This window comes from Mobula birostris, chromosome 9 (genome assembly GCF_030028105.1).
Source record: "Mobula birostris isolate sMobBir1 chromosome 9, sMobBir1.hap1, whole genome shotgun sequence".
In the NCBI taxonomy this organism is placed as follows: Eukaryota; Metazoa; Chordata; class Chondrichthyes; order Myliobatiformes; family Myliobatidae; genus Mobula; species Mobula birostris.
Window position 1 is genome coordinate 8,574,069 of NC_092378.1, and position 17,568 is coordinate 8,591,636.

Genomic DNA, 17,568 nt, shown 5'->3' on the forward strand with positions numbered 1-17,568 from the left:
GTTTTGAAAATAATTCAGAAAGGTTCCCCATAATGTTTGAAAGTCTTGACGAGATTCAGAAATTGAACAACGGATCTGCTCTAAATCTAAGCATGACATAACGTCGCATAACCATTGAGCATGAGTAGGAGGACAAACATCTTTCCATTCAGACAAAGCGCCCTCCTAGCTATAAAACAGCTAAAGGCCAAAATATGTAAATCAGATATCTTCCACTTGATATCTTGTCCTGTAACAATACCGAATAGGGCGATCAGGGGATTAGGCTTAAAATTGACTTTGAAAAGTAAAGAAAAAGTTTGAACAACTTCCTTCCAATATTTTTCAAGACATGGACATATCCAAAACATATGAATTAATGAAACTTCTCCATTATTGCATCTGTCACAGTAGGGACATATATCCAAATAAAAATGAGATTGCTTATCTTTAGTCATATGGACTATGTACCACCTTAAATTGTATGAAAGAATGGCAAGCACGTTGCGATGAAGTATTAACCAGTTTAAAAATTTCATTCCAAGTTTCCTCAGATACTGATGTCTGTAAGTCTTGCTCCCAGAGATTCTTAATTTTACCTAAAGGAATATTCCTCATCTCCAGTAACATACCATGAATATTAAATATTGAACCATTATAAAAAGGTGTAATTTTTAATTTGACATCTAGTAAGTTCTTATCTGAGCTTATAGGAAATGTGCATAATTAAGATCTTAGAAAGTCTCTGATTTGTAGATATCTAAAAAAGTGAGTTTTGGGTAGGCTATATTTAGCTGACAATTGCTCAAATGAAAAAGATTTCCTCCAACAAACAGACCCCAAAAATATTTAATAACCAACCTGTCCCATTCTTTAAAGACTAAATCAGTCATGGAGGGTTTTAAAAAAATTAGAATACATGGGACTAGAAAGGGAAAACCTCAATAAACCAAAATGTTTTCTAAATTGTATCCAGATCCTCACAGTATGTTTAACTATCAGTTAGTTTACTTACAAATAAAGGAAGTGAGGGTCCAAGAAGAGAAATAATAGAAAATTAACAGAATTAGCTTCTGAAGAAACCCATACCAGACAGTCTACACGATTAATATAGCCAAAACGCAAGATATCGTACAGTAATTGCCCAGTAATAAAACCTAAAATTAGGTAGTGCTGAACCTCCAGACTTTTTAGGTTTTTGAAAGTAAACTTTATTTAAACGAGGACGTTTATTTTTCCACATATAGGAGGATAAAATAGATTCAAGAGAGTCAAAAAAGTATTTGGGAATAAAAACGGGTAAGGCCTGAAAAAGATATATAAATAAAGGTAGAATATTCATTTTAATAGAATTAATTCATCCAATCAACAATATTGAAAGAGGTGACCAATTTAATAATATCTTTTTTACATGGTTCAATAAGGTAAGAAAGTCTTCTTTAAACAGGTATTTGTAATTCTTAATGATTGTTACACCCAAATAAGTAAATTGATTCCTTACAATTTTAAAAGGGAGATTAGTATTAATTGATACCAAATTATTTAAAGGAAATAATTCACTCTTATGTAGGTTAAATTTATATCCTGAAAACTGGCTAAAACGGGAGAGTCGAGGAAGAACACAGGGTAATGAGGTCTGAACATTAGAGATAAAAAGCAATACATCATCAGCGTAAAGCAAGATTTTGTGGGTTATACCTCTCCTTAAAATACCACAAATATCATTAGATTCTCGAAAAGCAATGGCAAGGGGTTCTAAAGCAAAGGACTCAACGGACAGCCTTGTCCAGTTCCGCAGTGAAGTTTAAATGGTTTGGAATTTTGAAAATTAGTAAGAACCTGAGCAGGAGATAAAGTAATTTAATCAATTGAATAAAATCTTGTCCAAAATTAATTTTTTTTAAGGTTTTAAATAAATAATTCCATTCAACCCAATCGAAGGCCTTCTCAGCATCTAGGGATAGCAAAACTCACTTAAGAATAACGCTGTTCTTTATACCTTGTATTACTGTCACATGCTCTAAAGGGTCCACTTTCTGGTCTTTGTTCAAGTTGATTTGATCCAGTTCAGCTGGAGTGGGTAGTTTATTTCTCACCGGTTTTATTTCAAAGGATTGAAAAGATTTAACCTGAGGTTTCTCAGTGGAAGGCTGAAAATGCTCATTGTTCTTGTCAATACTGTTTATGTCAATACTAGCATTCCCAGATACAACTCCTGCTTCTTCTTCCAACAAGTTTTCCCCCTTAGTTGTCTGAGACATCTTCTCTTCCCTATTAAGGCATTCCAGTTCCAGCTGAATCTCCTTGTACTTCCTAAGGAGATCTTCAAACGTTTCTACCATATCATCTTCATTTCTGTGATGATAAGCTGGTCTTCTTGATAATGAACGTCCAAAAAATTTTGCTGAGTTAGATGTAAAGGAAACTTAACTCATTCAATTCACAGCAAGTTAACTTCCATACTCCGAGGTAATGCTTAAACAGAATCCCATGTTATAAATATTTCTAAAATACACACGCTGCAAAAGTGAATCACATTTTCATTGCTATCCAAACTTTCTACAGATCATCTGCAGCTGACAGCGAGCTAGGTTCAGGAATGACTGTGAGCAAGGCCTCTCAGTGACCTTTTTGCTGGCTGTAACACTTTTGCTTTCCTCACTCATATGGTTGCACACCCAACTGCAATATTTTATATAAAAGGTGCCAGTTTCTAGATCATCTTGTCATCGGCATACAATTAAAATTTATTTTTCATTAACTATTGCAAAATAAAAAAAACAATGGGATGCTCTAAGAGACAGCAAGCTATTCAAGCCCTGAAACATGCTCTGCCATTGAAGATCACTAGTGAGCTTCTTTGACGACTATACCATTTTCCCATCTTGACACCACATTCATTTTCTTCAAATTTCAAAAGTACATTATTTAAGTATATATGCATTACACAATCTTGAAATTCATCTCCTTACTGGCAGCCACAAAACAAAAAAGAACCTATAAAAAGACCGTCAAACACCTTATGTGCAGAGTCCATGGACATGAAGCCTGGAGCAGGCCACAGCCTCAACCCAGCAGAACCGAGTAAACATCACGAAGCAGCGAGCAGAACCAGCCCAACCCTCACCTTTGGTCCTGACACCATGCCTTTTCAAACCATCTGGCCTGGCGTTTAAATCATCCACACATCAGATCACTCCTATGCACCAGGACCCAGGCCCTGTCATACCAATACATTCTGGGCCAGGACCCTGCGCCACATTTCGGCCCAGAACCAACCTATCCAAATCAGCCTGGCACTTAGATTGATCAATTTTACAAGAAAATGTGTCCTTAGTAAAATCTTTAGTTGTATTCCTTGTCTTGTTTGCCAACAGTAAGTAGTTGCTGGGCTTCACCAGCACTACTCTGTAATGTTCTGAAAACTATCACTCTCACCTGAGCTTCAAAAGCTCTCCAGGGTAGAGAATTCCAAAGATACAACATGTTTAGAGTGGGGGGGGGGGGGGGGAATCTCATTCCAGTCCCAATTCAACTAATGCTCATTTTGCAGACTTTTCAACCAGAATCATTCTTGACTTATCTGCTCTGCAGATCATTGCTGGGACCCACTTACACAAAAAGAACACTCACAAGAAGAAAAATAATTAACATTTCAAGTCAGAAAACCTTCATAAGAACTGAAAAACGACAGAACAAGATTTCTCTCATTTTTTTCTTCCTCCCAAGATGTGCTGAAAGATGCTGCCTGACATGAGTGCTTCCAGCATTCATTTTTCTTTCAGATTCCTGGATTTTATTTCCCAACCTGAGACTAAATACATAATATCCAAACCTCATCAACGTAAAGATAGGTCAGCTGTAAAGAGGGAATCAACTTTGAGGCAGCTCACGTAGAGCTGATATCTCACAGCTCCATCAATCAGAGTTTAATCCCAACCTCCAAAACTTGGTTTGCACATCTGAAAGACATGGGTTAGTAAGGAAGTGGCAGAATCTGGGGGAGTTGATGGAAATGAAAGCGAATAAAGTAGGATTAATACAAATTGGTGTCTGATTGTCAGTAGGGACTTGCTTTCATATTGAATTAAAATTTTTTAAATGTAATCAGAATAATAAATGTTTCTGTACTAAAATATTGGAAATGTTGGTACATCAAACAAAATCTTAGCATGGTGAGACAGCAAATGATTAGGAAGATTATTGAAATGTCAGATTTTATTGCAAGAACTAAGGAAAATAATTATGGATTTTCTGATGGGCTGGTAAGACTGCAACTGGGTACTGCATATACTTCTGATCTCTGTATTTAACTAAGGATGTGCTTGCATTGAAATCTGTGCATAGTTCATTAGATTGATTTCTGGTATTGAAAGCCCTAATGAATAAAGAACGTTTTGGTCCTTTCGTCAATGCAATAGGGAGCAATAAGAGGTGGTCATATTGACACACAACATTCTCCAGGGGAGTGACAAGACAAATGCCAAGAGGGTATTTCCCACACTGATGGAGAACTGTGGGTATAATTTCAAAACAAGGGGTAATTTTCATCACTATCTAATCTGACAGTGATCTGGGTTCAGGAATCACTGTGATCAAGGCCTCAGTGATTTTTATTTTGCTGGATGGAACACATTTGTTTTCCTCATTAACAAAATGCTGGAGGAACTCAGAGGGCCAGGCAGCATTATGGGGGAAAAAAAAGCAGTGTCAACATTTCAGGCCAAAACTTTTTTCCCCCCATAGATGCTGCCTGGCCTGCTGAGTTCCTCCAGCATTTTGTGCGCATTGCTCGGATTCCCAGCATCTGCAGATTTTCTCGTTTGTGCTTTCCTCATTTATTTGGTTGCACACCCAACTGCAATCTCTACATTATAAACCTCATGTGATACTGCCTTTTCTTTAAAATAAAGGTGTCAGCTTCTGATCTTGTGATCAGCAAACTAACAAAATTTGTTTTTCTAAAATAAATATTGTAAACTCTTAAAAAGCAATGGGATGCTTACCCTAAGTAGGAAGGACCTGCTGAAAATAGCAGATAACAAGAACATATTGTCATGGCTCTTCACTTTATGGTCCAAGTCTAGCTCAGGGCCAGAATACCTCAAGAATAGCAGGACCATATTGATCCCAAAAAAAACGATAAATAAGATCAACTGAAGGCCAATTTACAAAGTGCCCAAAGATAAACAGTACAATACAATGGAGCCCTTCGGCTCAAGATGCTGTGCTGACCTTTTAACCTACTCCAAAATGTAGCCAAGCCTTCCCTCCCACTAGCCCTCCATTTATCTTTCATTTTTTAAATGTTTCTAATGTATCTGTCTCTACCACCAGCCCTGGCAGTCTGTTCCATGCACTTACCATTGCCTGCATAGAATTATTAACCCAAGGTACAAATATGGGGTCACAATTGACTCTTCTTGTTGTTAAACAAAGGCATAGCCTACTCAATCTTGCTTAACATGACACACCTGCCATACCAGTTATGTTCTCAATTCTTGCGCAATGGACTGAATAAAATCCCGCAGCAATAGCATGCACACAGCACCATCACTTGTAACATCCAATACAGAATCAATGTTTCTGGTCAACAGGGTCAGTTTCTTACCTTTGAGATAATGTATGAAAACTCTACGTTTATCAACTTTGAATTACTATTCTCCCTCTTGCAAGCGGCCTAAGTGCTACTCCTGCCCAGACACCACCTCCTTCACCTTCGTTCAGGGCCCCAAACTGTCCTTCCAGATCAGACATCACTTCACCAGAGAATCTGCTGGCGTTGTCTATTGTATGCACTGCTCCCAATGCGGCTTCCTCAACATTGGTGAAACCCGCCGTAAATTGGGGGATCGCTTCATCGAGCACCTCTGCTCCATCCACCAAAACTGAATATCCCAAGACACAAACATTTTACTTCCAATTCCCATTCAGACATGTCAGTCCATGGCCTTCTCTTGTGCCAAGATGAGGACATCTCAGGGTGGAAGAACAACACCTGGTATTCTGTCTGGGTAGCCTCCAACCTGAGGGCATGAATATCGATTTCTCCTTCCAATAAAAATAATTCCCTCCCCCACCTTTCTTCTATTCCCTACTGGTCTCCTACCTCTTTTCACCCACCTATCACCTCCCCCTGGGTCCCCTCTTCCTTATCTCTCATGATTCACTCTTAGATTCCTTCTCTCCAGCCCACTGGCTTCACCTATCACCTTCCAGATATCCTCCTTCCCCACCTTTCTAGACTGCCATCTTCCCCCTTCCGTCTCATTCCTGAAGGGATGTGGCCCGAAAAGTTGAATGTTTGTTAATATCAGCTGCCTGACCTGCCAAGTTCCTCCAGCATTTTCTGTGTGTTGCTCAGGATTTCCAGCATCTGTTTTTAATTATAATTGACTGTATTTTATTATTTAGGCCTAAACATGCATGGGGTCATCTGAACTTGCCAAAAAAACAATTTAACTGGAACTTCATTTTAAAAATAAGTAATCAGCACACTCAATTATGCCTTCCTATTCCACTTTAAATGGTCACAACCTGAAATGCCATCTACCAATACAAATAAATATCCAATACTACATACAAGACTTTACTCCGTTATAAAATACAGTAGAAATTGCCCAATATTTGTGAAGATTGAAGTCAAACAACATGAAATTTCATGAGAATTTGGAAACCAAATAAACTGATTAACAAAAAAATGCAAATTAACCCTTTATTTACAACCCATGGTGTCTCAAAACATTATAATGAAACATCTATTAGGCATGAATGAGAAAGCTACAAAGCTGTGCTGTATATTCAGTCAACGAGATTCTAACTTAGTCACACAACAATCCTTGTTATTAAAGTTATTTTAAAACCGGAAATTGGGGAGATTGTGGAGGATTGGTAATGATCTTTCAAAAATCACTAGATTCTGGCATGATTCTGGAGAAGTGGAAAATTGCAAATGTCACTCTACTCTCCAAGAAGGGAGGGAGGGATAAGAAAGGACATTGTAGACCAGCTAGACTGACCTCAGTGGCTGGGAAGATGTTGGGAGTCAATTATTAAGGATACAGTTTCTGGATACTAGTGGGCACATGATTAAACAGGTCATAGTCAGCCTGGTTTCCTTAAGGAAACATCTTGCCTGACAAATCTGTTGGAATTCCTTGACAACTAACAAACAGGATAAGCAAAGGAGAATTGGTGGATATTGTATAAGATTTTTAGAAGGCCTTTGACAACAGGCTGCACACAAGGCTGCTTAACAAGGTAAGAGCCCATGGTAATTACAGGAAAGATACTAGCATGGATAGAGGATTGGCTAAATGACAGGAGGCAAAGAGTGGGAATAAGGGAGCATTTTCTGGTTGGCTGCTGGTGGTGAGTGGAGTTCCGCAGGGGTAGGTGTTGGGACTGCTTCTTTTGACGTATATGTGTCAATATTTTGGATGACAGAATTGAAGGCTCTGTGGCCTAGTTTGCGGACAATGCGAAGATAGATGGGGAGGCAAATAGTATGGAGGAAGCAGGTAGGCTGATCAGGAGAACTGGCAAAGTGGCAGATGAAATTCAGAACCAGGATATGTATGGTATGCACTTTAGTAGAAGGAATAAAAGCGCAGACCAGGAGAATTGGCAAAGTGGCACATGGAATTCAGAACCAGAATATGTACGGTCATGCACTTTAGTAGAAGGAATAAAAGCACAGACTCTTAATAAAAAAACATAGATGGAGAGAAAAGGGACTAGGGAGTGCCAAGTAGGATTCCAAAAAGGTTAAGGAAAGCAAATGTGATGTTAGCATTCATTTCAAGAAAACTAGAATATAAAAGGACGTAATGCTGACGCTTTATAAAGCACTGGTGAGGCTTCACTTGTGGAGTATTGTGAACAGTTTTGGACCCCTTATCTAAGAAAGGATGTGCTGACAATGAAGAGGGCTCAGAGGAGGTTCACAAGAATGATTCCAGAAATGAAACGGTTATCATATGAGAAGCATTTGATGGCTCTGGGCCTATACATGCTGAAATGAGGGGGAATATCACTGCAAACTACTGAATGTTGAAAGGCCTAGATAAGGTGAGGATGTTTCCTCTAATGGGGGAGTCTAGGACCACAGGGCAGACTCAGAATAGAGGGACATCCATTTAGTTCAGAAATGAGAAATTTCTTTAGCCAGAGGGTGGCAAATCTGTAATTTGTTGCCACAGGTGTCTGTGGAGACCAAGTTATTGGGTATATTTAAAGTGGATGTTGATAAGTTCTTGATTAGTCAGGGCGTGAAAGGTTACAGGGAGATGGAGTTGAGAGGGAAAATGGATTAGCCATGATGAAATAGCAGAGCAAACTTGATGGAACAAATGGCCTAAATTCTGCTCCCATCTCTTATGGTCTTTTAAAACATCAATATGCACATTAAAATTGTTATTGTAAATTTATCCAATTCTCTATGCAGTTAAGATTCCACCATGAAATGCGTCACTCCACATTACATGTTAGGAAACCACCCAACATCAGCATGTTACATCACAAATTACAGAGTACTTAGTACGTCTATTCAAATGCCATATATAAATAATTCAAAAAGGTCACATTTAAAATGAATCAAGGGACTCAAATAACAAAACACAACAATTTCTGTTTTCCTCATCTGGGACCTCATTTGAGAGCTCCGGTCAACTGCCTCAAATTATGCTAGTAATGACTATTCCCGCATCAGGGGAGATTGCTAAACTGCAGTCACTAGCAAAGGGGACAGTTCAGAAAATGAGATGGTTGTCCTATCGCAAGCATCTAACGAAATTGGATCAGTATTCCTTGCATCTTAGAAGAATAATGTGTAGTAAATGTGAGAAAACATATGATCCTTAAATATTTCTACTTATACAGATATGTACAACACAGAATGGGCCCTCTTAGTCTAGGTCGACCCATTTAAACTGCCTAGTCCCATCAACCTGCACCCAGACCATCGCCCTCCATACTCCTACCATCAATGTACCCATCCAAGCTGCTCTTAAACATTGAAATTGAGCTCAAATACACCATTTGCACTGGCAGCTCATTCCACACTCTCATTGCTCTGAGTGAAAAAGTTTTCCCCTCATGTCCCCCTTAAACTTTTCATCTTTCATCCTTAACCCACAACCTCTGGTTGTAGTCCCACCCAACCTCAGTGGAAAAAGCCTGCTTGCATTTACCCTAACTATACCCCTCAAAATTTTGTATACCTCTATCAAATCCCCTTTCAATCTTCTAAATTCCAAGGAATAAAGTCCTAACCTATTTAATCTCTCCTTATAATTGTATATCCTTTTTCCTTCCCACAAGTTATAAGATAAAGGGTGATCATTTAGAATAACTTCTCTTCACACAGGATGGTGAACCTCTGCCCCAAAGGGTTGCAGGGGGCAGATTATTAGAAGAAGCATTGCAAAAGACAGTAGGTTATTTTTTGTAAGATTGAACAATTGAACTTTGAAAGCTCCAGAAAAGGTGACATAGCTTGGAGATCAGTCAACGTTATATTGAATGTTGGTGACAGGTGGCTTGCTCCTGCTCATGTTCTACACTAACAATGTATTTTAATTCCAATTCCCATTCCTGTTCTGATGTGGCCTCCTCTTTGTAAGGGCACCCTCAGGGTGGAGGAGCCACGCCTTACATTCCAACTGGTTACCTTCCAACTTGATTGCATGACTATCAATTTCTCCTTCTGGTAGACAAATACCTCTCCCTCCCCCACTCTGATCTTTGACTTCTTCTCACATGCAGATCACTTCCTCCTGGATCCCATCCTCCTTCACCTTCTCCTATGGTCCACCCTCCTCTCCTGTCAGACTGCTTAATCTCCAACCCTTGACCCTTTCCACCCCCCCCCCACTACCTTTTTATTCTGGCGTAATTCCCCCTTCCTTCTCAGTCCTGAAAAAGGGTCTCGATCCAAAATATGGACTGTTTAATCATTTCCATAGATGCTGCCTAACCTGCTGAGTTCCTCCAGCATTGTGCTGTGCTATGCATTACACGACCTATCCTCCCGAAAGGAAAATACCCACCGGTTCTCTATAATACTTAAATTCGACAATGGCACTCCACTGGGCAAACTACCTGCACCTCTTCGTTTCTAATAAACGTCCTTAAGTTTCCATTCCGATCTCACGCGGGTGCTTGACTATGACAAACGAGGTGATTCCGAAGGGAGGAGCCAGGATTGCTGTGATTATGCTTGGTCAGCCAGCCCGGGGCCTGCTGGGCCTAACACCCGGCTCAGGGCGGGGTAAAGGCCAGGTTATGGAAGGATACGTTTCCTGGGCGGAGAGTCTCTGCGGACATTGCTGCCGCTGTTGAAGTTGGGCCCGGGACCCGGCCCAAGTCTCCCTCCTCTCTTCCAGCCCCAAGGCCCCGGGCACTCCCTGCCCCAGCGGCCGCGGTTGGAGCCCTCCCGAAAGCGGAAGCGGCCGAAAGTTCCGTGACTCCTCTCCCAGAAGTTGGAGCGGGGCGAATCGCCGAGCAGAGCGGGCGGCGGCAGCAACGGCTGCCGTGCGAAGCCACGGTACGGTTCCTTGAGCCGGTAGGACAGGCCGTTGCCGGAGGACGGCGACTGAGTCGTGAGGCGAGAGCCGAGCCGGTGCTGTTTAGGCCCTGAGCCGCCAGGTCTCGGCCTCTGAGACACGAACCGCGAGTCCCGGTAGAAATTCTCGTCGTTGTCATCGTCTATCTCGCCGTCTTCCAGCTCCCCTTCTTCTTTGGGCGACAACTGCTCTCCGCCGAGTTCCATGGCGTCGCCTATCACCAGCACCGAGGGCCGGAGGCCGTCTCCGTCACCGAGGGTGGAAGCGGAACTGACGTCAGCCACGGCGGAGGCACAATGCGCGTTCTCGGCAAAACCGGAGAGCGCGCTCCAACTCTATGAAATTCTTCCTCTTATGGAGTTGGCAGTCCAACTTAAAGGTGCATTACTGCCACCAACTGGCCTGGAGTATGATGTGTCTTTCAAATGAAAGCTAAATTGCCCCCAAAAGCCCGAGAGATAATTCAAAAGATGTGACCCAACTGAGGTGGTTACATAGAACATAGAATAGTACAGCACGGTACAGGCCCTTCGGCCCACAATGTTGTGCCAACCCTCAAACCCTGCCTCCCATATAACCCCCCACCTTAGATTCCTCCATATACCTGTCTAGTAGTCTCCTAAACTTCACAAGTGTATCTGCCTCCACCACTGACTCAGGCAGTGCATTCCACGCATCAACCACTCTCTGAGTAAAAAACCTTCCTCTAATATCCCCCTTGAACTTCCCACCCCTTACCTTAAAGCCATGTCCTCTTGTATTGAGCACCTATTCCTCCTAATAGATAGAGGGTTGGGTTGAGTTGTTCTCCTGATGAAAGGTCTCGGCCTGAAACATTGACTGTTATTCTTTTCCATTGATGCTGCTTGACTTGCTGAGTTCCTCCAGCATTTTGTGTGTGTTGCTCTGGATTTCCAGCATCTGCGGAATCCCCTGTGCTTGTTCTCCGATCTTGGCAATTTACTTGCAAACATTTCATCACGAGGCACTGACATGGTGACAAGATATTTGTAAGTAAATTGCCACTATCCGTGAACAACTCAACCCAGATCTGTAGATTGTCAGTAATAAAAAGAAGATGCTGTGAATTAAAGTCACACCCATAACTTAACAAAGTTTTTAAATGAAAATTGTCAATCCGCAGAGATTGTACTGAATCCTGCATTTGATTTCTTTCAACCATATATACTTCACACTATAATAGAATGTTTCATAATGATGATAAAACCTACACACCCCAGAGTTATGTTTTCCAACAAGATATAAGGAATAATTAAGCATAAAATGCCCAATTCTAAGTCAAGTCAATATAATTCCTTCCCTTCTTGTTTTGTCCCCTTCTCCCACAAACCGAACGGTTTTATGTATTCTGTAAAGGTGTCTCCCCTTATCACCAATATCACACTAGTCCTGCCATCATCCACTATTTCTAAACCCTACCAACCGCTTAGCTTCTGATTTGCTAAGTAGACGTCTATATCACCTGCAGAACTTCTAACAACTTTCTTTGCTAAATAGTTAACCCACTTATTTCCCTGAACACCTCTAGGTGCAGGGGCCCATAAAAAAGAAAACATGTCAACCAATAATTTGTAAATGAAATAAAGTTTGAAGAGTTTCCAGCAGTGAATCTGACCTACTGCTAGAATTACCTGTTTCAAGACTCATCAAAACCAAAAAGGAATCTGAACAAATTACAACCTGAGATGGATAAATTTCTCCACCCACCATAATCCTAAAATGATGGCAACCAATTTTGCTGTATATACTGATAAATGGCTAATAAGTCATTCTTTATCCTTACCTGTAATTCAGGCACAAAAAGAGTCACACCAATATTCCCAGTTAAATTATCTTTTGAACCATCTATAAAACAGAATCAAAATCAGGTTTAATATCACCAACATATGTCTTGAAATTTGTTGTTATGTGGCAGCAGTACGTTGCAACACATAATAGGAAACAATTAATTACTGTAAGTACATATGTTAAACAGTTGAATTCAATAAGTAATGCAAAAGGAGAAGAAGAAGTAATGAGGTTCAATGTCCATTCAGAAATCTGATGGCAGAGGGGAAGAAGCTGTTCCTGAATCACTGAGTGTGTACCTTCAGGCTCCAGTACCTCCTACCTGATGGTAACAGTGAGAAAAGGGCACATTCTAGGTGATGGGGGTCTCGATGATGGATGCCGCCTTTTTGAAGCATTGCTCCACGAAGATGGCCTGGATGCTGGGGGAAGCTAATGCCCATGATAAAGCCGAGTTTATTCCAATCCTGCGCTGTAGCCCCGACCCCTGGTCCATACCAAACAGTGATGCAGCCAGTTAGAATGCTCTCCACAATACACCTGTAGAAATTTGTGAGTGCTGTTGGTGACATACCAAATCTCCTCAAACTTCTGATGAAATATAGCCGCTGGTGTGCCCTCTTTGTAGCTGCATTGACATGTTGGGCCCAGATTAGATCCTCAGAGATATTGACACACAGGAACTTGAAATTGCCAGGATTCCTTCCACAGTTTGGACTGCATTGGTGGAAAGAATCTGGAGATTCACAAAACCAAAAATTCCTTGTACAATTTCCGCATGTACATACCTGGTTTCCAAATGTTCAAAGTTAATTTTATTATTTACATATATAAATCACCATATACAACCCTGAGCTTCATTTTCCTGTGGGCATACTCAGCAAATCTATAGAATAGTAACTATAACAGGATCAATGAAAGATCAACCAGACTGCAGAAGACAACAAACTGTGCAAGTGTAATTAAATAGTAATAAATGATGAGAACATGAGATAGTGAGATAAAGAGTCCTGAAAGTGACATCATTGGTTGTAGGAACATTTCAATAATGGGGCAAGTGTGTAGTTCATGAGCCTGATGGTTGAGAGGTAGTAACTTTGCTGAACATGGTGGTGCAAGTCCTGTGACTCTTCTGCCTTCTATCTCATGGTAGCAGCGAGAAGGGAGCATGGCCTGGGTGGTGAGGATGTCCATCCTCTGGGCTTCCCCCCCACTTTTCCTTCTTCCTGGGCCTCCCATCCCATGATCCTCTCATATCCCCTTTGCCAATCACCTGTCCAGCTCTTGGCTCCATCCCTCCCCCTCCTGTCTTCTCCTTTCATTTTAGATCTCCCCTCCCCCTCCCACTTTCAAATCTCTTACTAGCTCTTCCTTCAGTTAGTCCTGACGAAGGGTCTCGGCCCGAAACATCGACTGTACCTCCTCCTAGAGATGCTGCCTGGCCTGCTGCGTTCACCAGCAACTTTGATGTGTGTTGCTGATGGTGGATGCTGCTTTTCTACGACAGTGTTTCATGTGGATGTGCTCAATAATTTGGAGGGCTTTACCTGTGATGTACTGGGCCTTTTGACAGTACCTTTTGTAGGAATTTCTGTTCAAGGGCATTGGTGTGTCCATACCAGGCCGTGACGCAGCCAGTTGACGCACTCTCCAGCACACATCTGTCGAAGTTTGTCAGAGATTTAGATGCCATGCTGAACCTTTGCAAACTCCTAATGAAGTCGTGATTTCCCAATTTCACTTACATGCTGGGTCAGTACCAAAATCAGAATCAGGTTTAATATCACTGGCATATGTTGTGAAACTTGTCTTTGTGAAAGCAGTACATTGCAATACATAATAGAAAAAAAATTCATGTATCACATACATACATATTATATATATGTATAAAATAGTTTAAGTCATGTAAAAAATAAAAAATCAAAAAGTAATGAGGTAGCGTTCATGCGTTCAATGTCCATTCAGAAATTGGATGGCAGAGGGGAAGAAGCTGTTCCTGAATCGTTGAGTGCGTGCCTTCAGGCTCCTGTACCAGCTCCATGGTGGTAGCAGATAGGGCAGGTACTGGGTCATGAGAACAAGATCCAGGACAGATCCTCTGAAATAGTAGCACCCAGGAATTGAAAGATGCCAACCCTCTCCGGTCTCCATTTATGATCAATGGAGATTGATTATAAAGGCAATAATATTGAAGACGTTGAAGTCTGGGGCAGCAACGTGCTGGGGGGAGGAGAGTGGCTGAGCACCTCCACTGGGGAGGAAAGGAATTGCTGATGTTTTTGGTCCTGGTGTGGGGTTTGTTGACAGTTTCTCCAGCCGATTGTTTGTTACACATTGAAAATGTTGCCTCACCAGATAAGTACTTGAAGTTGTGGAGTAGTGTCATTCTCCAACTTGGTCCGCTCTCTCAAAGATTTAAAGTACATTTATTATCAAAGTACGTTTGCAGTATACAGTCCTGAGATTTGTCTTCACCACAGACAGCCACGAAACAAAGAAAACCATTCAAGGGAAAACATCAACACCCCACCACCACCACGTGCAAAAAAAATTGCACAAAAAGCAACAAAAAAAACACAAGAATATAAAACACAATTTGAAAGAGTCCAGGCATATTCGGTTCAGCTCAGTTTTCATTGCCTGCAGGCCGGCCTGATTCAAAATCGCCCAAAATAGCAACAAAAAACCCAGTGACCAGAAAGCAGAAACAAATCATTATGTGAACTACAGAGTCCAATCCACAAATCAAGTCAATGTACACCAACAACACTCATCATCACGGATTTTCCCCTGCAGTCACATGAAAGGCAAAATTTTCTTTACACCACTTCCCTTCTCACTATCCAAAGTCCCCAACACTTCTTCCAGCTGAAGTTACAGTTGGGTTTTTCCAATCTAGTGAACTGCATTCAGTGCTCACAATGAGCTTTAGTGAAGTCAATGCAGTTTGGGCGATTGTTTGCAATGCTCAGGTATTTAGTGGACATAAGTGACCCTGAGCTTCTTGCCTGCTATTTTAATTCTCCATCCCACTTTGACAGTTTAGATTTCAATTTTTTAAATTACATGTTCACTGTAACATCCTCCAAGAGGACCACAAACTTGTCGTAGGGTTTGGAGGCTTGCGTGCCTCAGTGACATGGAGAACTATGTTGGCTGGAGTCAGGGCTTTATGCTTTGGCCCTTGGTAGGGTCACCCATGCCAAACAAGTCAAAGGGTAGAGGCCAAACTAGAAGTGGTCCACTGGGCCACTGGTCCTCCAGCTTCAGGGGTTCAGCTCAGGTCTAACAACCCTGAATAGTAAATCGAAATTGTTACGGAAACAGGAATGAAGAATCCTTCTACACCTGATTGTGGCAGTATTCCTGAGTCTCCACCCAGGAGTTGCATGACTGACAGTGGTGAAAACCGAGAGGAAGCTACCAACATGATGAAGAAAGCTTTGAACATCGCCAGAGATGGAGGACCTTCATTGCTGCCCTGAATAGCAGTGGAGTAATGGGCAGTGACTATTTTTTTAACATAACTATTTAATAGACATATTGTACAGTATAAATACTTAATGTAACTCAGTTACTTTTTCTCTATATTTATTTCATTGTACCGCTGCTATAAAGTTAACAAATTTCATGACATTAATATTTAGATTAGATTTAGATTATGAGGACACTCAGTCCTCGTTTATTGTCATGTAGTAATGCATGCATTAAGAAATGATACAATGTTCCTCCGGTATGATATCACAGAAACACAACACAGACCAAGACTAAAACTGACAAAAACCACATAATTATAACATATAGTTACAACAGTGCAAAGCAATACCATAATTTGATAAAGAGCAGATCATGGGCAGGGTAAAAAAAAAAGTCTCAAAGTCCCGATAGCCTCATCATCTCACGCAGACGGTAGAAGGAAAAAAAACTCTCCCTGCCATGAACCTCCAGGCACCGTCAACTTGCTGATGCCTTGGAAGCAGCCGACTCTGAGTCCGTCCGAAAACTTCGAGCCTCCGAAACCGAGCACTGAGCACCATCTCTGCCGAGCGCTTCGATCCCGCCCCGGCCGCCAAGCAACAGGCAAAGCCGAGGATTTGGGGCCTTCCCCTCCGGAGATTCTGGATCACACAGTAGCAGCGGCAGCGAAACAGGCATTTCAGAAGTTTCACCAGATGTTCCTCCATGCTTCTCACGTCTGTCTCCATCAAATCAGGGTTGTGCACGGCACCCTACTTAGCAAATAACAGGTATTCATTCCGGACTGGCCGCTGCGAGCTGCGTCGCATCGCCATCTTCTCTTCTAAATGATATTAATATTGACATTAATTCTGATTCTGATTCCGATTCGGAAACACACAGTGAAATATGTCATTTGTGTTCACAACTAACACAACCTCGGATGTGCTGGGGGCAGCACACAAGTGTCAGCATACACTACAGTGCCAATATACAACAATATGCTCACAGTGGAGCCCCAGTTCAACAACTGGACCCCTGCACTGTAACAAAGCCAACACAAGCTTGAGAAAGAACTTCCTCCAGGGAGAAGTACGGTCTTCTGGACTCAATATCAAATTCTCCATCTTTAGGTAACTCACTCATTCTTTGTATCAAGGTTTGCCACTTCTTCCTGACCTCATTGTGGTTCAATGTTTGTTTTGCTGTTATTTGATTTGGCCTGAATTGTAGGTCCCACAGATTTAATTTAGCAGTACATTATGCAAAGATGCATAATCTGATTCCAACTGCTGCATTAACTAAGCTGTTAGTTTGAATAACCTGTATTAATGCTGTGTAAATCTGTAAAAATATTGGTTCAAAACATGCTGTAACTGAGCAACAAAGAACTTTGTTAATTAATCCATGATTATTAGATTTACCTTTTCCTGTTTAATGTCAGTACACATTTATAAGCGCATCTCTAATGCCTTCACCATCGTTTTGGGAGATTTTGACCAGGCCATTCTGAAAAAATCACTAAACAATTACCATCAACAGATAACTTGCAATACCAGAGGAAACAACACACTGGACCATTGCTACACCACCATCAAGAATGCCTACCGTGCTATTCCACGCCCTCACTTCGGGAAGTCTGATCACCTGGCTGTACTTCTACTCCCTGAGTACAGGCAGAGACTGAAGACTGCAGCACCAGCAGTGAGGACCAAGAAGGTATGGACAAGGGAAGCACAGGAGCGCCTACAGGACTGCT

The 17,568-nt window shown here is 41.5% G+C and overlaps 1 protein-coding gene across 1 annotated transcript in view; it reads right to left on the bottom strand.

The window, feature by feature from the left end:
- The window catches only part of LOC140202525 (zinc finger C3H1 domain-containing protein-like), a 73,048-nt gene extending 62,223 nt beyond the window's left edge, over positions 1 to 10,825 (bottom strand). The window contains exons 1-2 of the mRNA XM_072267471.1: positions 10,276 to 10,825; positions 1,979 to 2,383 (exon numbers count right to left, since the gene is read on the bottom strand). Coding sequence (XP_072123572.1) covers positions 1,979 to 2,383; positions 10,276 to 10,750 — 880 coding nt within the window. The 5' untranslated portion in view covers positions 10,751 to 10,825. The remainder of the gene's footprint in view (positions 1 to 1,978; positions 2,384 to 10,275) is intronic.
- Between the last annotated feature and the right edge of the window lie 6,743 nt (positions 10,826 to 17,568).